Source organism: Mandrillus leucophaeus, unplaced genomic scaffold, assembly GCF_000951045.1.
Source record: "Mandrillus leucophaeus isolate KB7577 unplaced genomic scaffold, Mleu.le_1.0 Scaffold411, whole genome shotgun sequence".
NCBI lineage: Eukaryota > Metazoa > Chordata > Mammalia > Primates > Cercopithecidae > Mandrillus > Mandrillus leucophaeus.
In genome coordinates, this window is record NW_012104377.1 from 658,669 (window position 1) to 685,665 (window position 26,997).

The 26,997-nt window shown below is 40.0% G+C and overlaps 1 protein-coding gene across 4 annotated transcripts in view; it reads right to left on the reverse strand.

Moving 5' to 3' along the window:
* Positions 1–26,997, reverse strand: part of PARD3B (par-3 family cell polarity regulator beta) — a 1,095,780-nt gene that overhangs the window by 117,279 nt on the left and 951,504 nt on the right. For all 4 annotated transcript variants that reach the window (XM_011992473.1, XM_011992474.1, XM_011992475.1 and 1 more), the window contains one exon: positions 3,970–4,105. In XM_011992473.1, the coding sequence (XP_011847863.1) occupies positions 3,970–4,105 (136 nt within the window). The remainder of the gene's footprint in view (positions 1–3,969; positions 4,106–26,997) is intronic.

The window sequence follows — 26,997 nt, forward strand, 5'->3', positions numbered from 1 at the left end:
AATGATGAGTTAATGGGTGCAGCACACCAACATGGTTTATGTATACATATGTAACAAACCTGCACGTTGTGCACATGTACCCTAGAACTTAAAGTATAAAAAAAAAAAAAAAGGTTGGGTGGGGGGATAATGATACTGCTATTCAGCTCTTGAAAAAGACAACAATAAAGGCACTAATATTTTTAGAAAACTTCAGAGGCATCTCATTGCTAGAATTATTTACAGGATATTCATGCTGCTGTTAAATAAGCAGAGCAGCTTTATCCGCTAAGAAAAAAGCAGCCCGTTGTCAGAAGACTATCTTACGTTTTATAAAAAATAAAATACCAGCAGATAACAGGTATTATGTTTTCTTCTGGCAAATATTAACACTTCACAGCTAGTATATCTTGCTTACTTAATTGGGCCTATAAAAACTCACCAGACTGTTTCACTTGCAGCCACTGAAATTTTTTCAACTTGTTCTTTACAGCTTTTCAGAGTAAGATGGGAAAACAATTACAAAACAGAGCAGTTGAAAAGATTTTAAGGTCTCAAGTTCATATTTATAAACCTTACAGTCTGTGTGTATTCATTGATTTTAAAACAAAGTGAATACATCAGGAGATCTTTTGGAAAAGGGGAAAAAAAATCCAACAAATTTGAGAATAAAAGAAGAAAGTATGTCAGCTGAGACAATTCCCAAAATGTCCCTATAGTTTTCCCAGCACTCTGTCTCCAACTATGCACCTCCGACAGAATTAACTACTCTCTCTTAGTACATAGAGAAGCTAATACTTCTCTATACTATAGCATTTATCACATAAATTATTGTTCTATTTTGTTTGGGCTTAGATCTATTCCTGGCTAGATCCAGAGTTTCTCCAAGGTAGAAGTAATGTCATATTCTTATTACCAGCACCTGGTCTACACTAAGATTTAGCAAATATTTGTTAAAATGTAATAGGAGTCAGGGGAGAGGAGAGACAGGAGGAGAGAGGGGAGAGGGGAGGGGAAAGGGGAGAGGGGAGGAGAGAGGGGAGAGGGGAGGGGATAAAGGAGAAGGAAGAGGGGAGAGAAGACAGGTATGAAAGTAAGTGAGAACCCAAGGGAGGAGTAAGAGAAATCTTAGACTCCAGGCCACTGGGCAGGCGCAATACTGGTAGAGAACTACATGCAATTTGGTCTGCGAAGATCTAGAAAGCCCAGGGCCAGCCAAAGAAAAAGTATTAGTCATATATATTTACATATATATTTAAAAATACTCATAGACCCTAATAAACTTTCAACGGATTATTCTCATTATTTTGGCCTTGAAGACTTTTGTGAGCATACTTTCATTCTTGCTGGCCTATTTTTAAATGAGTTTACAAGTAGTTGTTAGGTAACTTATCTTTGTAATTTCCTTCTCGATAGTTCAGAAGTTCCCTAGTACAGAATGACTCCAGAAAACACCCATCAGGCCTCTCAACCAGAGGCTCTGGACTTGGGGAAGTTCTAAGTTCATAACAATATTTCTGATGATGCTGGTCCACACAGTGGTTTTGTTAGAGAAGTTGGACTGCTTTAGTGTTTCCTCAAGGGATTGAAGTCAATGTCCTATTTTTAGAATTATGGATCAGAATCCTTGATGACAACCTGACGCATCCCTTGGGGGTCTCTCCTGGCCCCAATTCTTCCCCTTCGTGTGACTGTGGTCTGATTTTAGCAAGGGCCCTGGTGGTGATGCTGAAGACCTGCCTTTCTAGGAACCACAATCTCATAAAAGCTGCTTTGTTGGGTCTGGCCGCCTGACAGGAATGAAATGTTAACTTTCTAAACTTGCTTTCCTAGATCTCTCCAAAAGTGGCAAGACAACAGTATAATTTCTCAGGCCTATGCTGAACAAAAGACACTAGTGGTTTTCCTTGGCGTGGGGAGAGGAGAGGAAAGGATGCTGAGATTCTAATCCCTGGCTTGGAGTATCTCAGGCAGTAACAAAGAACACTCATCTTTTATGGCAGTGCATTTCCCAAGCATCCCTTTGGGAAGCCTCAGACCCCAATTGTCTGGGAAACATAAAATCAGTCACTTTTGGCGGAGCTCAACACACCGGAGCATGGGAACCACAAATTAAACTAGAGATACTTCTTTACTCACTAGATGGTCTGGTTACACGTTTACTTGGCGTAAAAATAGAATCATTAAAAAAGGGAGCACCCAAGGGTCCAGTTATCTAGCTCAGGTTTGGTGAGGGTCAGAGGAAACTTCAAGTCTCATGAAAGTTAAGCACCTTCATCCTTTCAGCTTGATGTAAGGAAATCATATAAAATAAGGTCAAAACAACCAGGACTACTTTGTCTAAAATTATTTGTCTTATTTTGCTCATAGGAATTCACAGTGGTTTTGAGATAGAGCACTTTTCAATGCACTGGACATGGTGTTCTGTTTTGGGTACAGTGGAAATGACTTTCCTTTATTTTACTGCTTGTTTGGCTTATCGAGGGAGCTGAGCCTTACCTAACAAGTAGCTCACGTCTCTTGTCAGAGGCAGTAAATCGATCTTGATCAAGTTTGAAACGGAATTGTTATCTAATCTGTTATTCTGTGGAAATCTTTCTCTTCTGCTACAGAGAAGCTAACAGACAAGTTTTCCCATCACTCTGGGTGTCACTCTGTTTAATCCTAACATCTGTAATACAACCAATAAATAGCTGTTTGTTCTGATCCATAGTCTCTCAGACTGCCTCTCTCCCAAGAGGCTGAAGCCACTTGGCTTGAGATCGCCCATCTGCACTGTGCACTTCTGATTAGTGTTTTGAAACTCCATTATACACGTGCAATCTTCTGGGCTGAGGAGTTTCGGTTGCTCTGCCCAACAGTGGTGGATCCTGACACTGATTTTCACATCCTAGTGTAGAGATGCACGCATGACAGGCCCCCCACACAGATATAAGAACTAGAGGGAATCAGCTCAGTCGTCAGTCTCTATTCTCCCCACCCTGACCTTATGAGCATAAACATGAGTGTGAAACTCAGGAAAGGAAACCTGCCTTAATAGGTTTGCCTTTCCAAGGAGCCGGTGTCTTTCATGGGCACCAGGGATAACAGAGTCCCCTACCTGGTTCTCAGAGCAGCACTATAAGGTGTAGTACAAGGCAGAAATCATTAGAGGGTGAGTGAGAACTGAACCCCAGCAAGGACACTGCTATTACCATGTTCAGCTCTGCTCTGATAATAATGCCAGTAACAAGAACTAACAATTACTGAGCCCAGCTCTATGTCAGGCACTGTTCTATGTATCTGACGAGCACATTTCATGCAATTCTAAGCACCCTCTTCCTGGGCATTTTTGTGGATGCTCAAGAGTTAAGTGCATTGTGTAGGCACAGACTTGCTTCTTAAAAATAACAAGAGAGGGAATCGTGCCACCCTGAAAAAACCCAGTGAGTTTTTCTTCAGTGGTCACTATATTCTTTTCTGTTCCCCGAATGTCAAAGGATTTAGCAAAAAGAATCCTCTAATACAAAAACTGCCCTTATTGCAAAACGAATCCATCCTAGCATGCCAGTAAGATCAGCAGAATGTGAAGTCCTCAGATCCAATCAACAAACAACTGACATGTCTGACAATAACCCTTTTGAAATTTACTTCTAATCACCATCTTCCAAAGGAGAGATGGCTTGTGTTGCAAGAATCAAAGCTCAGTAGATGGTGACCAAGATCCCTTGTCCTCTTTAAAGTAGCTAACTTATGCCTCCCCCAAATCAGTTGGCATGTAACAGGAAGTATGAGAGCAATCAGAATGAACTACTGCACATTCATGGGGTTTGATTTCCATAAACAGTTTCGGTGGGAGAATACGCCTGTGGTTTGGGTAATGTTCCTATCTATGAAGCCCAAGAAACCTAAATATAATCGATATGTACAGAACAGTCTTGACCGTGTTCTTCTGCTCTAAACATTCTTAGAAAAGATGAATTCAGCGATTGAAATCATGCATGAGCTTACCCAGAGAAGGTCATACTCAGACGGCCTTGCTCTTCCTTCGCTGTCTTCATATAAAGGGAAACCTTCCCTCCGAGCCTGATAATACTCTTTCCGCAACTTCTGGATACGGTCAGTGCTTCCACCTGTGGGACGGCCACTACAGGATACAGAGAAATAATCAGAGTCACACAGTGTACATCATCCTTGAAGTCACTTTTGGATCTTCTTGTTAAAGGAGTTGACATCCAAATTTGGAAGATTCAATAATGTAATTCAAATATGCCAGGAAAATGGTGAAATCAGTCATAAATGTGAACAAAAAGTGGTCTTTACATGCCTACCTTTAGTTCCAAGGGTCAAATGTCTGACTTGGGATTAACAAATGCCTTTTGAATGAGAAGGTAAGATAGAGTCCTGACCTTTTAGAGCAATTAAAAGACTCACCGCTTTTTTCTTACAATCACACACACAGAGTTTTGTCACATGTTAATGTGGGTATCTCATTTTCTCAGTAAGTGTTGCTGACTTGGGATAAAGCTCCAGTTGTTTGACCTGAAGGCTGGATATGAGACAGGGTTGGCATATGCCAGCATTCATTTCCCTGAGGCTCATGAATTGTGGGATTCGGGGGTGGGGATGGGATACATGTCAATATCTGGGTACAGTTAGGGTATGTGTAAAAAAGGTAATAGTAAACAAACAAACAACAAACAGTAAAAAAGTGTTTTTTAAAACAAGGTGGGGGAAGTTGGTGTAGAGTAGAATGTGCTTATCCAAGGTTCTTCTCTCTGTACTTTAGCCAGTACTTCCTCTTAGGAATTATAGCTTTTCCAGTAACTCATCTGCCCAACCCCAAACTGCTCGGCTAGCAGTTCCCTTGGAGCTTAGATTAGGTTATTGTGGTTATTTTAGTGGAACCAATATCACATGATATTATACAGGGCTAGGGAGCAAAAGAATGACAGGCAGATCTGAACAGTCATTCTACTTATTTGGTTCACTTGAGGCATAACTGAGTGCCCCACTGCACCAGACCTCACATTAAAATCTGGGAACGGAAAAAGGAACACTTCACAGTCCTTACCTGCAAAAACAAATAGTCTGGGAGGTCGGGGACAGAGAGGGATACAGAAGACTATAGTCCATTAGGACTGGTGCTCTTACAGAGATTTGCACTGGGGTCATGGGAATGCAGAGTGCTTAAACTTTGACAAGGTGAGAGCGGGGCCATTGACGAAAATCACAGAAGGCTCCATGGAGGAGGTGACACTTCAGCTGAGCCTTGAAGGACACAAAGGTGCTCAACAGCTAGACAAGTGAGATGAGGATACTCCAGGTAGAGGGGAGGCAGTGAGTGCAAAGTAAAGCGATGCGAAAGCATCTTGCTTTAGAGACATGCAAGTTCATCAGTTTGGATAAGCAGTGGTCCTCAACTTCTTTTGTCCTGCCTTACACACATACCAGGTGTATGGCGCATGTTCCCTTTCCGCTGTCATTTACAAAGCAAATTTGAATAAAAGTGAGTTCTGGTGACTTTGGTTTAACTTTTTTTTCTTTTTTTTTTTAGTCAGAGTCTCACTCTGTCACCCAGGCTAGAGTGCAGTGGCTTGATCTCAGCTCACTGCAACCTCTGCCTCCTGGATTCAAGCGATTCTCCTGTCTCAGCATCCAAAATAGCTGGGATTACAGGCACCTGCCACCACGCCCGGCAAACTCTTTGTGTGTGTGTGTATGTGTATTTTTAGTAGAGATGAGGTTTCACCATGTTGGCCAGGCTGGTCTAGTACTCCTGACCTCAAGTGATCTGCTTGACTCGGCCTCCCAAAGTGCTAGGATTACAGGCATGAGCCATCACACCCGGCCATAGCTTAGGGGTATTTTGAATTTACTCTAATAATGACAGAAGCATATTACTTACAAATTTTGGTACTTTAACTCAATTGTAACATCATGACACGTTTCACGGGTATGTGAGAATTGCGACTATAGCATTTAGGGAATAATACAGGAAAAAATCCAGAAAGTCATGAACTAAGTGCAAAACATGCTGTATCTTCTCCCTTGTGTCAATATTTTAAAGAAATATAGGAGGGTCAAGAAAAAGAGGGACACATGAGGCCTGGAAAGGTAGGTAGAACCCCAGTGTGAAGAGCTTTGCATGTCAAAAAGATCCCTAAATATTACAGTTGGGTTCTAAGTTTAAATGAGATATCTGATAATATGAGGTATCTAAAAGCAACAGAAGGAGGTCATCTATTTAAAAAAAATATTTTAGAACTATGCTTGTAAATTATATTAATAAAAAGTGGTGAGTAAACACCTTTTGCAGGAAAAGCACTGTTCTCAAACTAGATGGTAAGTTAATTGCAAACTGGATGAGGTACTTCTGCCTTGTGGCTGCTCCCTGACAGTTTGCACAGGGTTCTGGGCTTCCTGGGTGCTCTACAGACACTCAGCAGCTGATGCCTTTCGTTCAAAACAGACAAACCCTTGGGAATAACGTACCTTTCTTTTTTTTCAATATGTATGTTAAAACTCTCATAATAGTTCTAATTCTCTTTCTTTACTATACTTAAAAATAGTTTTCTTTGAGCACTTGAAAAATATAGTAAGAACAAATTAAAAGTCTTGATAAGTTTTTCTGAACCATGGGCAGGCAGGAAAAGCAGCACAGTCTATGTTGAACAGCTTCCCTAGCTCTTGAGTAATACGAGATGACCATGGTGTCTGTATCCAATGCACAGGCTTCTGTCGATTACGGAAATTCATGAGCTGCGTTCAAACTCACCAGATGAGTTCAATCAACGTGGTGCAAACATCGCATACATAATCTATTAGTTTACCCCAAAGAAACTGAAGCCGTGAATTCAAGTAGAATGAAGTCATCAGTAATAAAGAAAAAAAAAGAAACTGATAAAGCACTGTTTTTTAAAAACACACTTTTCTTCCATTTGTGGTGGAAAAAAATTTTACTGAAACTGTAAACTATTCTTCCATATGCCTATAAATACATAAATTTAAAAATATGGGTTTGATCAGATTGCTGTTCTCAAATAAGGGAATGGGGCAGGAATACAAAATCAGTTGTTCAGGATTCAGAAAGTCCCCTGTGGCTGACAGGAACACGACTATTTACCCAGAAAAGAAATTTGGCCCAAGAGAAAAAACAGGAAAACAGTGCAGAAAGTCATGGATCATCTAAGTGCAAAATATGCTGTATCTTCTCCCTTGTGTGAATATTTTTTAAAAATATGGAACACTGTGCAAACCTTTTGTGATAACCTGGGACTACGTCTCAATATCATCTCTGCTTTTTTCCTCTCAACCCTCATTCTACTTTTAGAAATGATATCAGACTTTTCCCAAATACGTATTTCAGGTGGTAAGATTAGGGATAGCAAATGCCAATTTCTGATTTGTAGCTCTTCTCAGCAGATAGTACACATACGCTTACCACCAAATTAATAAAAATAATATATACCACTATTATAACCAAAGCAATTAATTGACTCTATGTTGCACTGAAGATGTAGAAACTTAGCAATTTTTAGAGGGACATACAAACACCTTTGTGAAAGCGGCAATCATCATAATAGTTATAATTTATAGAACACTTATATAGCAAATATATCTATATATACTTTTACTTACTCCACTCTCTGTCCACAGCAGACATCACGAATCAATTACAGCATTCTTTCCCAATGCTGTAATTGGGAAAGAATTCTCAGAATTCTTTTAGCCTAGAACTTCAGAAAGCCACTACTAATCTATAGGAATTGGTACATGAGTTTATTTACAATTCCTGTGTAACAGGTGGTATCAATATCTCAAGACCTCAAAAAATATTGATGGATTTATTATTCTGCTCAATAAAGATGAAGAATATGAAGCTCCTAGCAAATAGACGATTAACAAGTGTTGTCTGACTTCAAAGACTGCTCTTCCACTATGGCTTACTGTCTTCCAACCTACTTCCCTTCCTTCATCTATGTTTTAGAGACTGGGTCCTCTAGCAAGATACTGAACAAGAATGGAAGTGAAGGCTAGCCTACAGGATTTACTTTCTGAGGATTCCCATTTTCCTTCCCTATTTACATGTCATTTGTTCTATATTCCTTGTTTATGGAATTTAGCAGTACAGATTCTAGAAATAGCTTCAGAAGTGACATCAGATCATGATGTAACTCAAATACTATTGAAACCATGTAAACCTAGTAAAAGTGTCAATAACCTCATCTCCACATTGTTAGTTTAACAATTAGGCTTTCCGTATTATTTATTCACTAAATGAAGTAAAGCCCTGGCCATCCTTACAAAAAGTTTCTATTACAGCTGTATCCCTATATAGGTGATCAATGACAATCTTACACTTTTGATGTGCTGGAATTTTATGTTAAATTAATTCAAGCAGTATAACAACACGATGTATATTGTAATGATTTTAAAAATAAATTACATTGCTTATGACTTTAAAGGCAGATATATCATTAAACAGGCCCTTCTTATAACACTTTAGAGCTGGACAGAACTTAAAGTTGTAATGGATTTCAGAAACCATGTCATTTTCTTCATAGCCACCTACAGCGACAAATTCCCACATGTCATAAACATCACACTAAGGCATTTGGAATCTAGCCTTATTCTTCCCAGTTTAAAATGACCTCAACTATAGTACTTTTTAAAATGAGTGTTCATCTGTGCATGCCTTCATCTCCTCCCATGACTGCTGCAGGCTAAAAAAAATTAACATTTATCGAGCTCCTGTGATGTCCTAAAGACAATATTTGTGCTTTATATACCTCATCTCATTTAAGCCTCAGTCAAATCTGTGAAGATGACATTGTTGTTGACATTTTACACACGAGCACACTGAGGCTCAGAGACGTTAAGTAACACAACTGGTGAATGGTGGGCCAGGAGATTTGTGTGACTCCCAACCAGTGCTATTTCTACTATATCATGTTGCCTCGCAAGGAAGGCATTAAAATGCAGCAGGCATTTTGTGGCTGCAGTTCTCCGGCATTTCAAGGCAGAGGGAATTTAGCAGAGCACATTTATAGCTGTACCTTTTGATATTCTTTTATTTGCACAGCTCTTTGCAATAAAAATAGAAATAGAAGTAACCAAAGTAATAGAAATACATGCAATGAAGTCCGTATTCATTAAAAAATGATTTTGGAGCCACTGCAGGCTGAGATTTCTGGGCAATTAATATTATATCGCTAACAGGCTTATGTAGAGAGCTGGTATAAAACTGAATGGGGTGCAAAAGAGAATCAACATATGACAAAGATCCTACATGAAAGACGCACTCTGGATCAGGACCAGGACTGAGAGGCAGACAGAACTGCTGGGGAAGTTCACCACTCACTGAATGAGAAGGAGGTGGTCACTACCACCAAACCCTGGCCGCTGTGGGACTTGTGAATTATCTGTGATTACACATGTATAAGTGGGCATCTACATAAATACATGCATCCTAACCAGGACTCAGTTGTATATAGCTGATTTCAAACAGCTATTTTTGTTTTCGTGTTGTTTTCATACAGCCTCAAGATGTAGCTCTTCATTTTGAAGGAGAAGTGTTGGCCTTTGGTGAGCACTGCCCTTATTTGTGGGTACCAGCCTGGTGTCCAGATTTGATGATGCAGTTAAGAAATGGTCTTTATAAGGTCGGGTGAGGTGGCTTATGCCTGTAATCCCAGCACTTGGGAGGCTGAGGTGGGCGGATCACCTGAGGTCAGGAGTTCAAGGCTAACCTGGTCAACATGGCGAAAACCCATCTCTACTAAAAATACAAAAAAAATTAGCTGGTTTGGTGGCATGCACCTGTAATTTCAGTTAGTAGGGAGGCTGAGGCAGGAGAATCACTTGAACTTAGGAGGTGGAGGCTGCCGTGAGCTGAGATCATGCCACTTTACTCCAGCCTGGGCAACAGAGCAAGACTCTGTCTCAAAAAAAAAAAAAAAGAAAAAAAAGAAAAAAAAAAGAAAAGAAATGGCTTTTATAGCCTGGAACTTTAACAGAAGTATTCCTATCTGGAGGTGATAATCCCTACGAATTCTCTGAATAAAACCCTTTAAATTGGATGTATGCGTGTCAACAACAGTCAAGTGGGATAGAGAGAGTTTTTGAGTTTAGTGTTTGATAGATTCTTTAATTTTTTTTATGAAGTTACTGTAAAACGTTATTTTGATGCTTCCTTTAAGATTGTTAATTATATAAATATGGTGTTAATTTTTGTATACTTACAAAAGGGTGGAATTTCAATGGTTTTCTCAAAAAGGGTTTAAAGACATGGAATAAAGAAAAACACCTTGGTGCCCTTTAAGAACGCCAAGATACTATTATTTTCCTGACTTCTTCCCCGGGGAGAGGGTTGTTTGTTTTTGTCTTTTGGCATGTAAGAGGCTAAAAATCATCCTAGCTTTATTTTTAAACTTAAAATTTAACAATACCATAGTTCTGCCTTAGAAAACAGGGCAGTTTTTTTTTCCCCCATAGTGGGAACAGAGCTTCTAAAACACCTGAGATTCTATGGCATTCACACTCTCAATAACATAACTATCATAAAATCTAATGGGCTATATGCACTCTTATTTTGCTAATTTTCCTCAAATCCCAAGAAAAGATTCTGGAAGAGAATATTCAGCTGAAGACAGATAGTCATGGACACAAGTATTATTTATTTTCAGTGGGCGATAAAGATTTCTGTCAAATAAAATTTTGAGAGACTCTCATACATGCACTTAGGATTCTTAATTGAAGAGCATTTAAGATTTAAAGAAACTATACCTCCAATACCACTTACACTCATACTCTCCAGATTTAACATCCCATAATGAAAATACATTTATATAGTGTGCCCATATATACTAATTTAATAATAAATAATTGTTTTTAAATTCCATAGCATTCTTCAAATGATATCTTAGTTTAGAGCTGCTCTGAAAATTATCCAGTGTAAATATCCAGGTAAAGTTATGATTGTGTAAATCCTCTATTTTCCCACTGTTCCCATTTCTTATAAAGAATCTCTATTTTTTCAAAGGTGCATTGACAAATAGGATTTTTCACTGTCTAGTCTGGTGAAATTTTAGGACTGATAGCTGACTATCCATGGACAACTTTGGGGATACTTCTTTCTAATTTATCGCCAAATTTACTGTCACTATTAAAGAAGGTAGCCCCCATTTCAAATTATTTTTGCCAAAAATTCCCCCCCAAATAATAAGAATATGTCTTTGCTTATATGGACATTTAATTTCCACCAGATTTAAGTTATCTTGTTGATGAAAACAATTACTCTAAATTAAGGGCTCTTGTTTACTATAATTGCCTATAATATTCTATATTAAGAATAATGAATTTAGAGAAAGGGTGAATAATATTAAACAGACAACACAAACTTTCCAAATGTAAAATCTGCTTTTATTTCTAAGGGCTTCTTTTGTCAATTATCTCTGACATTATACCTCTTCTTAGTAGGTGAGGAAACAATGCTTCGGCATCTTAAGAGAGTATTTAATGTCACATAAAACGGTAGCAGAATCTGATGAAAAACTATGCTCTACACTAACATAAAACTTTGAAATGTGTGTCTGTGCATGAATTCTCAAGGGTTCAACAAAATTACTCCTTATGTCAGGATCCTGTGGGCAATCTGAGAAACTGGTCCAGAGAGGTTAACATGCAAGTTAGGGTCATAAGGTAGAAGAAAACCTGAAAATCACAATAATACATCAGCTCAGACTATAATCCTGAACTGTGGTCCTCCCCGCAGCCATCCTGATGCTGCCTGTGGCATTCTGACCTGGATGCAACAATCTGACAACCTGGCTTGGCTTACCTAGGCTCCTGACCTCACCATGGCAACCTGAGGCTGACTCTTTGTCTTTCTCAATGTGTTTCCTGCTTTCAGCATCTGCCTCCTTTGAGATCCTTGTCTTGGTATTTCCATCCCTAGCTTGGTAAACTGACCCTTTGACTCCTACAGCTCGAAGATTTGTCTTGGAAATCTTAACCCTGGGCTGGACCTCGACCGAGTGAATCAAGCCATAGTGGTGAAGCATAAAGAAATAAAGGCCCACTTCCTCTGGCAATTTTGAAATGGTAAGCACTTCCATGCACACCATGAACCACAGCTACCATTTACCACTGAAAGGAATCCATTGATTCATGCAGGCAACTTCCTCTTATGTGATTGAGTGTTGTGACTGAGAACCATCACCAGATCAATGTCATCTCCTCTTCTGATAAAAGGCATTGCTCTCCCTTTGCTCTTTATTGCTTGGGACAATGCAAGGCTGGCTTCTAATGAGAACATTCTGCTTCTGTATCTCCATTTCTCACAAAGGGAGAAATACCTTAGGAGTGACCCTGACAGTGTTACTCAAAATTCAACAACATGCCAGTTATTATTTATGGCTTCAGTTCACCATAATAAGCCAGTAACAAATAACTGCCTTATTCTAATACTGACAATGACCTCCTGACTGTGTTCAAATTTTAGAAGTCAGTTTTGCCATTAGTCATAAAATACTCATTTGAGTTATTTATATTTTGAATAGTATTCTAATACAGTTCTTACAGTTCTTCCAACACAGTGCAAAATACACACACACACACATATATAGAGACAGAGTCTTACACTGTTGCCCAGGCTAGAGTACAGTGGGGTGATAATAGCTCATTGTAACCTCGAATTCCTGAGCTCAACCTGTCCTCCTGTCTCGGCCTCCTAAGGCACTGGGATTATAGGTGTGAGCCACTACAAATCATTGTACCCAGACCCCAGTGCAATATTTTTGAGCCTTAAGTAATTTACACAAATACTGGATACTTCAAAGTTATGTGTAAGTGTGTGATACACATTGTCTCAAGGCATTTTGCCAATTTTATTAGCAACACACAGTATGTGGGTGTCACAGAAGAAATTTATCAAGTGTTTAATACAGTAATTTTGGTTTCTTAAAAAAGAAAGATTTTTAAATATAGTTGAAAAGTTCACACTGAATGGCACCAATATTATCTCTTTCTTTCTACTCTACTTCTTTGTAAAACAAGCATACATAGATGCAAAGAAAAATAGATTTAGATTAATTCGCAACTGTGCATCCATTGTGTCTTCTGTTAAAAAATGATAAATAAGCAATGTCCTATATTATAATTCATATAGATAAAGCTGTTCAAACATGGCTGGAGTATAGTGATAATGCATCACAGCTGCATTTAATTGATACCCAAATATTTGAGCTTAGACACAAACAGAGGCTTGGGGACAGAATAGCAATTTAAGTAGTGATAGTGCTTCCAATGGCCATTCCATTTAATGAACATATGTCCCTGAACATGAACTGAGTTGATTTCCTTTGGTCAGTGTCAGTTCCTAGGCACCTTTCCTAATGTAAGTTTTCTGTTGTGCTGAACATCATTTCAGTATTTAAGGATGTATATTACTTGTACAACATGGCCTTCTATATGCAAGCCAACTACTTCAGCTGATGCTCAACCAAGGGAATAGCTGTCTAATGCAGTGCTAAAGAAACAGCAGTGAGTGGGTTTAGCGAGAGATCATAGGCAGTGTTCAATATAGCATCCTCCTAAAGCAGGGGTCACCAACCCCCAGGCCATAAACTGGTACCAGTCCATGGCCTGTTAGAAACCAGTGAGCTTACACAGGTGAGCATTACTGCCTGAGCTCTGCCTCCTGTCAGATCAGTGGTTGCATTAGATTCTCATAGGAGCATTAACCTTGTGGTGAACTGTGCATGCAAGAGATGTAGCTTGCATGGTCCTTATGAGAATCTAGTGCCCGGCCCCGTGTTCCCCAACCCCCGACACCGCCCACCCAGTGGAAAAATTGTCTTCCAGGAAACCAGTCCCTGGTGCCAAAAAGGTTGGGGACCACTGTCCTAAAGTGTTTCCCAAGATTAATTTTGTCAATACACAATTTTTGTCTCATGTAATGACTTTAGAAACTAACCTTGTTTAAGACATGACTCTACTTGGAATACTATAGGTTTTCCCAAAGGACTTGATGGTCCAAAACAAAATTAGCAAAATATTGATTAAAAGGTAAATAGAGGAAACCTACAAAACTTACATTATTTTAATTATTGTTCACCTTCTTGAACTGAACAAAAGACAGTTTAAGGAGAAATAAAATGTTGTTTAGATGATACTTGAACAAATTAATGATTACCCCAATACGCACACACTCATGCCTTCTCAAAGAAATTCTCACCAACAACTGCAAGAACTGCAAAGATAAAATTATTATCTTTTAAGCTTAAATCAAACACAGCTTGAGTTTTAAGAATACATATCTGACATTTATATGTGGATTAAACTTTCAGGGTCAATTCTGGGAAAAATAAGCCTTTATGGGCTACAGGCCATGAAACCTTGGGAATTTCCTAGGCCTCCATGAAATTCCTTCTTCCTCAGAGAAAACAACATAGAAGTTCTCTCTTCTCCCAAGAGATCCTGGAATACCATCAAAGGCCACTGATTCCTAACAGCTGGGTACTTAACCTTTCCTTTCAGATAATAAGAAAGTAAGTTTTAATTGACTACACAATTTTAAGGAAAAATAAGGACGCTCTAAATAATTTAGTGCATGGATGGTAGCTTGTATTTTTTTCATTTAGAGGATTGTATCAGTCAGAAGAGAACAGTCAGGATACTGCATAGTGAAAAGTGAAAAATATAACAAAATGTCAGTAGATTAATACAGCAGTTGCTTACTCACACAACAATGCTTTTGTTTTTCTTTCCTAATGGAGGGTTTTGGGAAAATAATAACTCTACAAAAGAAAAAAACGTTTTAAAAAAAGAGAAAACATTTTTCAATTGAAAGAAGCTAAAGATTGTGATTAGGAGCTCAACCCTCAGTGTTAAGAGTCAAAGTGTTCTAAATATATGTGACAAGTGAACTAGTCCTTACTTTTCTACTGTTAAAGGATATACATTCTCCAAATGCCCAGAAGGGATGCCTGGGTCACATAGATAAGTGACCATGGGGCCGATCTTAATGATCACGTATGGTGTTAAATCATGCTATACAATAAACATAGAATACTCAGTATTCTAACATGATTAGCATAAAGCAATTAGGTCTAAGAGGTCCAGGAATTCATGAACATGTTTTGATATCACCTACATTCTTTTCATTCCTTTTACATCCATATCCTATTCTGAGATTTTTAAATAAGGTTATAACAATTAATCCAAATAGATTCTCAACTCATGATATGGTTTGGCTCTGTGTCCCCAACTCAAATCTCATGTTGAATTGTAATCTCCAATGCTGGAGGTGGGGCCTGGTGGGAGGTTACTGGATCATGGGGGTGGATCCTTCATGAATGGTTTAGCACCATCCCCTTGGTGCTGTTCTTGTGGCAGTGATTGAGTTATCATGAGATCCGGTTGTTTAAAAGTGTGTAGCACCTTTCCTCCCCCACCTTTACCCGCCCAACCCACTCTTTTCCTCCTGCTCCAGACACATAAGATGTGTCTGCTTCCCCTTTGCCTTCCCCCATAAATAAAAGCTCCTTGAGGCCTCCCCAGAGGCAGATGCTGCCATGTTTCCTGTACAGCCCATGGAACCGTGAGCCAACTCGACCTCTTCTCTTTATACATTACCTAGCCTCAGGTATCTCTTTATATCAATGCTAGAATGGATTGATACAAATTGCATCAAAAGTTAGCATCTACTTAGCTCCCAAAGGGCATTAAATCCAAGAATATCCCACAGCTCTCATTAGCCTGGATGGAAAATGAGCTCTGTTAACCCTGGGCCTCATGACCTTCCAACATTAGGGGTGTACAGAATAGCAGACAGCTGACATTACCATCTCCTATGGATCATTTCAGTTGTTTTTCAAAGATGTTCAGATTCTTACAAATCCTTGCTAGGAGAATGCTGGCTTGCTCTTCAAAACAGAATGGAAAATAATAAACTGGTAGCAGACCTAAATCTTCAACTGCTTTTAAAAGCTCTCCAATAACCCTCTGAAAAATTTCTCATGTGTACATTTATTTAAGCTTTATTTATTCATAAATATTGCTGTGGCCTTAGGGATGCAAAGGTGATTAAGACCCTGACTTGACCCTCAGGGATTTCACAGTCTAGTGGGGGAGACAGAGATATAAATAAATAATGACAGTGCAATGTGGCAATTATTAAGAGGAAGTATCATGAAGTATAATGAACTCCCGCAGTAGTTCAGAGCAGAGGGTGTTAACTCTGCTTGGGGAGGTCAGGAAAGGCCTCTTAGAGAAGCGGGGACAAGGATAAGGAGAGGGTGGCTGGGGATGCCAGCTAGAAGGAACACCACTTGGAAAGGGGTGGCCACATGAAAGGGCACTGCAGAAGTGTGGAGAATGTGTGGAGAAACTGGGAAATTCAGCCAGTAAGACCTGAACAACCCCATCCGCCAATCTTTCTAAAGGGGATGATACAGACCCATTGAAGGATTTCAAGTAGGGACAGTACCACCATCCTCAGAGTTCTGCTTCATATCAAGAGAACTGTGGGAGACCTTAGCTCTCTGTAACCCCATATACCACAACCTATGGAAGGAACCAGCTGCCCTCTCTGAGCTTTTCTTGTACTTAGATTTGATGATTTCTCCTGTGTGCATACAGTGCATGCTAAATGATTAACCAAATCATTGGCAAAAGTTCTCTATTTCCATCTCCCTACTTGTTGGCTACTGTGCCAGAGGGCTACTGGAGATGGGGGCAAGGGGACACTGAAACTTTCTTTCAGTTTGAAAACTGATAATTTTCTATAACCAGAGCTCTTGTTTGACTAGTAACATTATCTGGTGATGAAGCACGATGCATCAGTAATATAGTGATAAATTTCCCATTAGGAATCTGGGTCTGGCTGCCAAACCAGACAGCAAAAAGTTAAAATGAAACAAAACAAAACAAATGAAACCGACCCATTATGGGTTGACAAAGACTTTTTTCCCCCACTGGCACTTAAAGGGAAAGTAGGCAGAGAATCTTAATTAATAAATAGCCATTGCCCCATTCAGGCGAGGTAATGGCAAGGCCTGAGTATCTGCCATGGAGCAATTTGTAGCTGTCTTCTTGATCTGAAAAGTGAATGAGTTGTCGAATATCAAAGAAGAGGGAAAATTAGGCACTCTGCTGCTGACAATTGAACTCTATAAATAACCCACAGTGAAAACGAATTAAAAAAAATGCCCTTCCTCCAGCTTTCAGTAGCCTCTCATAGCCTCTCGACAGTGTGACAGTTGCTAGTTTTTTCAATAAACATGATGTCAATTATGCCTTTTATCCATCATGGTGAAGTCATGTGTGGGGAATAATTGAGTATCTTTTTTTCTGGCACTTCACATAACAATGCTTTTCCATTTTACTTATATCATACTGAGGTAAAGCAGCTGTCTGATCTGTAATCTATACGTTCCGTCAACACTATGCTTTCTGATTCCTTGCTTTGTTTCAACAGCTTTATTAGCAACAGTCTTTTAGTCAGCTCTCAATTATCTGCAGAAACAGGAGGTTTGGAAGAGCATGAAAAATAAAAACTACAGATGATTTTGAAAAAAATCTCATTTAAACCCGCAACTTTAGTTTCTTTCCCAACAAGTGTTTCCCCAGAGCTGTAAATAATACCCCAATTAATTGACTCGAGTTTCACATTCTTTTCCTTGCCCAGCCCCTTGTTTGGGAAAGATACTAATGAGAAGCAAAAAGGCCAAAGGCAGGCAGGACTGGAAAAGCAGAGGGGCGACGGAGGCTCACAGGAGGAAAACAGAATTCGGACAGTTGAGAGTTAATGACCCAGGAAACATTTCCCCAGAGGATTTATTGTGTTCCTACAGGAATGTAACTTTTTAGATGAAAAGTACCAGGTATTAGTTTTCCAAATGAATAAACCGAAAGGAAAAAGTTACGCTGAACACAGTTACAGAATTAATGAGTACTCACATATCCACCTAATAAAAGGAGCTTTTGGGTGACTGTCCTTGTTTCCCAAATTCTGCTATTTGCCATGAACTTTTAATATTGTCTGTGGTATTTTTTTCCCCCATTTGTAGCATTTAATATTGTCTGTGGTATTTTTCCCCCCATTTGTAGCATTACAGGACTGTGTTCTTAGGAAGTACAGGCGAGGAACACGTGGAATGGCGTTGCGTTATGTTGTACATTCCATATTAAGATGAAAGGACGTAACATGTTTTATTCGAGATGGTTTCTAACAAATAATCTCTTATCCAAGTGTAAACAAGCCCACTGCCCCCTAGCTAGAAGCTTCCCCTGCTTCCAATTCTACGTAAAATATAAGCCGCAAGGCTTAAATTGAATCACTATGTTATTTCTTTGTATATTTACTTTGGCATTTAAAAAAAAACTGAATACATATTGTATATCTAAGAAAGCATCTAAATTTATAACTTGAAAAAAAGGGAATCATTTCCTCTTTTTCAAAGATGCTTTTTAATACTGTGTCCAAAATATCTAGGGAATTGGAGGGAGAAAAAGCAGAGAGGGGAGGGAGAGTGAGGAAAGAAAAAGAGCTAATGGTCAAAATGCATCCTTATAATAAAATGAGCTGCTTAATGGATACTCACTACAGGAATAACATTAATTCAGTATTAGGACTTTCACTGGAAAAATATGAATGTAATTTATCTTTTTAACTGTCAGCTGCATTTCTAAAGCTCTGAAGTCTGTAGCTTCCAGGGGCCTTTTGTCTTTCTGCCATGGCAGGAATATCTTGGACAGCTGTAAGAGCTTTCTAAGCTATCTTTCTCAAAATCCATTAGCTAATTCAAGGAACCTAATTAGAGCTGCCATTTTGATGGAGCATACTGAACGCTCAGTACAGACTAGCAACACCATCAATGTTTATTAGAAATCACAAAACCCAAAGTGCTCCATTCCCTATGAATATTAATGGGAATACAGCAAACAAAATATTTATTAAAACATATGCTTAATCCCATCAAGGTTTACAGACAGATACTGAAAGGCAGAGAGAGAGAGGCATGCACTTGAATTTGAAGGCATGTGCCCATGGACACACAATGAACCGAGATTTACACTGAAGCAGCATGTAATCATTATTTGTATGCCCCTCCTACTTGTCTCCCTTGGTTTTGCACCCTGGAATTCAGCAGCTCACAGCTGGGAGGACAGATGTAAGTCCAGAGAAGTCTGAAGAAGGGGGTGGAGGGAGCTTTTTTAAAAAAAAAAAGAAAAAACAAACAGCTGCTGAGTGCCACAAATCCTTGTCAGTGGAGAAATAACTGTTTCTCTAAAATCAGCCGCATGGTGACGTCAGTATTTTCTACCCTCATTCTAAAAGATGGTGTCACTGAATTAATCCGAGTAGCTCTTATCTAATGTGCCTACCCTGGGAGAGTTTCTACCAGGGAAGAATCCAGTGGTGCCAGAGGCTGGTTTTTACCCTGCTGCTATGCAGATCGGGCCCCTGCTGCCCTTGTCAGCACAGGTGTGGATACATGCCCCCACACTGGGGAGGCCCCGAAGATGCTGTTCCTCCTTCTCTCTCTGGAGCAACTAGGGGCCCTTTGTGACGTAACACTGTCCAGTAGCCCCTAACCCCTCCCTTCAAGCTATTGCCTCCTGTCTCTCTCTTTTCCTTCTCCTTTCACTAAACTTTAAAATAAAACAGCCCTCTGCTGTCTACTTTTGTCATCTGCCACCCTTCCTTTTGGGCAGATGACAATCTGGTTTGTATCTTCACCGCTGCTAAAACTGCCCAGAAAAACTCTCCCTAATCTCTGCAGGACTGGACACGGCAGAGCAACCCTCGTGGCAAGTCTCTCTTCTTTGTTGCCTTCCTACTTCTCCAATCTCATTGTCTGTTTCTTTCATTGTCTCTTTCGCTATTTTCTAAAAGGATTCTCTAAACTTTAGAGTCTAAAGGCTCCTTGTGTATATTTTCACTCTTGGGGACACTATTTACACCCAGCACTTCGATTATCCTATTCCCTCGCATTTCATGTATTTACTTGTCCATCTATTCAACAAATGATCCCTGGAGTGGCTCGCCTCGGGCAGGTCCTCAACAGAGCCCGCCTGCATGAGGACACACCTCTCTAGCTGCAACATCTCATGGCAGCTCCAAAAGCCATGCTCACCCTTGCTCCACACTTGAACTTGAAATGAGCCCATGTCTTACACTCAACTTGTCCAGAAAAAACCTTCTCACACTTTCATTAAAATCTTCTTTCCCTCCTATTTTCCGGGCTCCTAATTGTTTCTCCTTGCTCATTAGAGATGGAAACAATGATCAGCATTCAGAGCCCAGGCTCTGGAGCCAGACTGCTTGGGTTCTGGTTCCACAACTTTCCATCTCCCTATCTTAGAGTAGTTATGTAACCTCCTTCTCTCTGAAATAATAAGGATAATGACAGTAAAACCAAGTAGGGTAGTTTTGAGGAGCAAAGTGAGTTTTTATTTAGAGCAATTAGAATAGTGCCTGGTACACAATGACTACTGGACTCTACTATGACATTATTTGATATTATTGTTGGCTTCTTTTCTCCCATGCATCCTACATTCAATTGGTTGTAATGACGAGCCTCTAGCACTGTGTCCCTCCTGCATTCCTTCTTCCACGAGCCTGGTTCAGAGTAACATGGCAGCTAGTTTCTCCGCTCCTGACTCCTTCACTCTAATACATTCCCACATTGGCCTTCCAAAGGTGCACCTCTGCTCATGGAATTCCCTGCAACATTAACCTCTCTGCTCTCTTTCCATTGCCGACACCACCCAGCCGCCTGCTTTCCTTCCACTTGCAGTCCAGTCTCCAGAAGCTCTGATGGTTCCCTAAACTTATCCTCAGTTTCACCCACATCCAGCTCCATGCCTTCGACCACACTGCCTCTTCCATCAGTAATTCTTGCCCCTCCTTTTAGAAACAACATAATCAAGATCATATCAATTGTTCAAAAACATCTACTGCCTTGTCACCACCTTTAGCCTAATTCTCAAACTATTCCCCAGGGTCTACATGGCCCTCCCATCACTGAACTGGCGTGTTCCCCTCTCCACCTCCTTGCTGACCTATTCTTCTCCTGTGCTCACACAGAACTTCTTCTCACTCTCCCCCGTTCCTTGATAGCCTAAGCTTGTCACAGCCCCAGGAGTCTGTCATTGCTGGGTCTTCCACCTAAAACACTCCATCTCCACGTTCTCAAGGCATATTCTCCCTTGTCAGAGGTGCCTCCTCTGGCAGTATTGTTTTTTTTTGTTTTTGAGATGGAGTCTCACCCTGTCGCCCAGGCTGGAGTGCAGTGGCGCGATCTCAGCTCACTGCAAGCTCTGCCTCCCAGGTTCACGCCATTCTCCTACCTCAGCCTCCCGAGTAGCTAGGACTACAGGCGCCCACCACCACGCCCGGCTAATTTTTCTGTATTTTTAGCAGAGACGGGGTTTCACCATGCTAGCCAGGATGGTCTCCATCTCCTGACCTCGTGATCCACCCATCTTGGACTCCCAAAGTTCTGGGATTACAGGCATGAGCCACTGTGCCCAGCCTGTTCTGGCAGTTTTATCTGTAGATCCTTCAAGACAATCCCTACCTAGTTAGCCTGTTTGTTTCTTTTGTAGCAATGATCACCCCTTGAATGGATCATCTTCATTATCTATCAATTGGCTCACTTCTCTACGTCTGCCTTCCTCCAAAAGAGCAGCCGCATGGTTACGTCAGTTACCAGAAGGTGTTGAGAGCAGGCAGCTACTAGGTCCTGTTCAGGCTGTTCTACCAGTGGCAGGGCCTGCCACACTAACTAAGGAATGACTCTCTACTGTGAAATCCTTCAAGATTCTTACAATCATTTTGCAAATATTTATTGAGCACCCAGTATTCACAATCAACTGTTACAGGTCCTGGGGATATAGGAGGAGTACAAGATACACAAGGTCCTTAATCACATGGGCCTTACGTTTTAGTGGTGGTGAGGGTGGGGATGAAACAATACACAAACCAATGAAGAGAAATATCAAGCTGTGGTCAGTGCCACCAATGACTTAAAATACAATATGATGAGAAGACAGTGACTAGGTGCTACTTTAGATTGAATAGTCAAGGAAATCCTCTTTCTTTTAATCTAAGGTCTGAATTACAAATAGGAACCATCCAGAAGAATCTCCATGAAGAGAATTCTAGAGAGAGAAAACAGCTAGAGCCAAAGCCCTAAGAATGGAATGAGTGCAATCAATTACTGCAGGAGAAAGAAAGTGCGTGGCCGGGCATAGTGGCTCATGCCTGTAATCCCAGTGCTCTGGGAGGCCGAGGTGGGCGGATCACCTGAGGTCAGGAGTTCATGACCAGCCTGGCCAACATGGTGAAACCCCATCTCTATTAAAAAATACAAAAAATTAGCTGGGCATGGTGGAGGGCACCTATAATCCCAGTTACTCAGGAGGCTGAGGTAGGAGAATCGCTTGAACCCGGCAGGCAAAGGTTGCAATGGGCCGAGATTGCACCAGTGCACTCCAGGCTGGGTGACAGAGCAAGACTCCATCTCAAAAAAAAAAAAAAAAAAAGTGCGTATGGCCGGAGCTTAATGCTCATGGAACAAAGTGGCACGTGATAAGGTTGAACAGATAGGCAAAACTGAGATCATATGGGCTTCATAGGACCTGGACAGATCTTTGGATTTGACTCTGAGTAAAATGAGTGGACATTAGGAGATTTTAAGCCAGGAAGTAACATGATCTAATTAAAATTTTTAGAATACAACTCTGGCTTTTCTGTGGAAGACAGAACACAAGTTGTTGCAGAAAGGCAAGGGAGAGGTGATGGTAGACTGGCCTAGGTAATGGTCATGAAGCTGGAGAAAAATAGATGAATTCAGGTGCATTTTGTCCTAAGCACAGGCTGTTCCATGAATCCTTCCTGGCGGAAAGCAACCTTTTCTACATTGGAATTCCCTTGGTGTTTTGTGCTTATATTATGGCTCTTACCTTCCACTTTGTGGCATGGTGATCATTCACAGGTTTTATACATTTTAAGTCTTCGTCTAGTCCCCCAATAGTGGCTAAGTGACAGGAGGAATTTAATCATTCTTGTATCTTCTGTAGAATTTGGCACAGGGCCCTCACCTAGGATGTGTTCAGTAAATGAGTTTTTGTGGGAGGTGATAGTAAGAAGAAAGTGTGCAATGAAGGAGAAGTGGGAAGGAGAAGGGAGGAAATGATGGCGCTATTTAAGGATAGGGAGGCCGTGTGCAAGGGCCAAAACCACTCAACAACACCTTCAGTGGCTGCCTGGAGAATGCTTTCTTTTTCCTATTTTTCTTTCCCAGGCACATAAGCTGAACACTACAAATATATCCTTCATGACTTTGTGAGAGTAACTCTGCCATTTACACATATTCCACAGACAGTTCCTTGTTTAAAGAAATGTCTACAAGTTTTTTAAATTCTTTCCACTGTAACATGTTCTCATGGCCTACTGTTTTCAGCTGGCAATCGCTATAACACCTCAGTGCCATCAGCTCCTATAAGAATTGTCTAGCCAAGCAGTAATGTGCCTGGCTTATTAATGCTCATGGAATATATGTGTGCTGAAATGGTGTGATTAGAAAACTTTTCCATGCTTTTTCATACTAAATATAGCATGCACATTTCTAGATGAAACTGTCCGGAAACTGTGAGCACGTCCAAGCTCACACACTTTAAAAAAGGTAGGCTAGCACCATTTGCTGACCTTCAACTTTGAATTAAATTTAGCTCCTCATCCTCATTAGAATCTGGCTGCCAAATAGCACTCTGCTCTGATTAATAAAGTTTTCTAATAAGCGTATCACTTTCTAGCACTCTGCAGAGGTAGCTGAAATCTTGAGCAGGACTAAAGGGAGAACTGCCAAATGCAAATGTTACATTCCACATACGGTAAAATCGAAAACATCTCCTTATTGTTAAATGAAGCCCAACTCTGGGCAAAAGGGAATAGACTATGATGTTAGGAATAAGATATGCTTGCTGCCCAGGAAGTCCATCCAGCAGACAATGTAGTAAGCCATGAAAACCCACTCAATATGATGCTCTAGGTTATTTTAAAATTCAACAACCCACATTTTGAAGTGCTCTCATTAATATTTTCAGGATAAACTGGTTGGACCTAGTAAAGGGGCTTATGGACTAGGGAGGAGAGATCCACAGACAGGTTTTCAGGGTAATAGGGACGCCCCTAGTAACCACCCATTGCCTGCAGGCTGATGCCAGAAATTCAGCCTCAGTTTACTTCAAGGCTTTAATCTCCGTTAAAGTATAGACAGTGCTAGGTATCCATAGACACCATTCATTGCATGTGAATTAAAGCTTTGTGGACAAGAGGTAATGCCAGGAGGGAAAGCTACAGATCATGAGGACCTTGATGTCCTGGTGGAAGGTTGGATGAGGTACAATGGGGCTTCCCCAATTAAACCTCTCCTTGCTCTGTGTCCTTCTCCGAGGCTAGCCCTGGGTTGGGATGTTGATGGTACTAAAGACCAATCACCCATCGCCAAAATAAATTTACGAAGTGTCTACTGCATGTAGACTGTTGGCCTTTGTGCCAAGGTTAGAGAAGAAAATTCAGAAACTTCACTAAAGAAATCAGAAAGTTTTCTCCAAGCACATAATTTCCGTTTCTGTCTATTTCACAAACACCCTCACCTTCTTGCAAATGCTCTCACAGTTGGACAATGGTAATTCAGGGTGATAAGCAAGATATTGTTTCTCATACTGTAGGGCTGGCTATATACTGAAATCTTGGGGACAATAAAAATCAAATTCCTTCCTTTTGACTTTCCTAGACACAAGAGCAAAAAAGAGAGGCTAAATCATGTGCTTATTATTTTTTTTTTTTAACAGAGCAATGGTTCAGCAACAAGGACAGACGTCTGTTTACCTCCAGCATGCTTTTCAGCTGTAACTATTTTATTGCTTTTGTTAAAACCAATGCCTCCAATTTCTTCACAGGGGACATTTAGACATATTCCACAACTGCACACTTCAGGGCAACTGAACATTAAAGGAGAATTTGTACAGTTGAGGTATGACTCAAATTTTGTGGGAGACAGCAGCTAGAATGGCAAAGGGAGAGAATCTATAAAAAATTCAGGAGGAATGCTTCCACACACATCTCCACTCTGCACCAAAGAGAATATTCACAGAGTTGTTGTAAAAATATACAAGCCACATTCAGAGTCCTTGTGCTTATCTGCTCACAAAATATTTTAGATAATGAATTACATAATAACCGGAAGAATATTCCATGTTATATAAAGTGGGACCTGAGGTTGAAGTGCCACAGGAAACATTTGCAGAGTTCAGGACTAAGTCCTGCATCAGGGCTTGATGTTAAGGGTTGAAACCCCACAATTTGAAAAACACAAAGCCAGACATGTAGTTAGTTACTGAATTTTGTTTGAAGTGCATCTTCACATAGAATCAACTTGGAATCTACCCACAAATATAAATAGATGTGAAAACATCATTGCCATACAGAAGTAACAGATGTTTTCATTACATTAACAGAATGCCAAGGTGAAAGGTTAATCTTTTTGAATACAAAGTATCAATGCTGTAAATATACACACACGCATACACACACACACACAAAGAAACAAATCACATGATTGGGGATAAATTCTTCAGCAGGTGAAATTACTGTTAACAAGTGATTAACACTTATAAGTGATAAATGATTCCTGTGTAAAAGAGATAGAAATGGTTCATGTGGGAACCAAAACTTTACTTTCAAAGTCTTTTGCACACTGTAACTCTTGTAAGAGGGTAATGCAAAATTCATTCATGCTAAAACAACAACAACAACAACAACAACAACAGAAAACTAAGGGCCACAGGTAAGATCAGCTAGCACGGAATAAATCATGCTATGCATATAAAACATATTCAAACCCAATACAGACCCAATGGATACAGCATCAGAACTTTCCAATCCACATTCACTGCTACAGTTTAGGGCTTGGAAGAGTAACAGGCTACTCAGAAATTCATGCATTAAGGGGTGGTGATTGAAAACAAATGGAGTGAGAAGCCTACTTACTGTGGCTTTTTACTGGTGATTCTTTTAAGAAACAAATGAAAAAAAAAAGGAAACTTCACCGTTCTGCCTAATGTATTTGTTAGAAAAATGTTAAATTAAGTCATTTGCAGTCAAATGAACAAATTGGAGGTCTGCCCAGGTGCACTGGTGGCTCACCCTACATGCATTCCAACAACGTGTAGTCTGGCTAAAGAGATAGCCAATTGACAATTGTTCTTTCCACTGCTTGTCCATTAGGATAAATCCAGCTTGTGGACACTGAACCTTTCAAAGACAAAGAACTGCATTAATTTTGTACTTCTAGAGCATTTAATAAATCTGACACTGCCTGGTGGTTTTTTCATTTTTGACCACTTCACAGCTACTGTGATCACAAATTTCAGAGAATCTATTTTCCTGTGTAAAATTAACAGCAATAAAACAAGCTAAATGGAATATGACCAAATCACAGAGCTTGTCATATCATGGAGTTTCAAAAGGAATCCTGGAAGCATATTGGAGAGGACTTGTATTATAAGCATAAATTCAAACTGCTGCACCAAATCAGAGGTTTTCACTGACTATCACAACAAATATGATGTCCACTTCATTTACAGAAGCAAACAGTATACCTATCACCAAAGAGCAGGCTTCTGGAGTCAATGCTCCTCACACTAAATGTGCAGGACTTTTTCTTTCTTAAGTTGACATTTGTATTGAATCAAGTAAGTTCTTCTTCATAATTTTTCTTTTCTAATGGCTCTCCCCCCGCTACCATATGTATTTGCAGGGAGGAGAAAAGCAAAGGGCAGCAAAACCAGCCTTAAGTGCTTGGCAAATGATCTTCCTGAATCTGGACCACATAAATCCTATAAAATGTGATATTTCAAACAATAGGCTAGAAAAGCTTTGCTCTCTGTGATGATGAAGCCCAGCTTCAAAATTTATAGTTTCATTTCAGAAATTGACTATAAAGAGACTGAGTTAGCTGT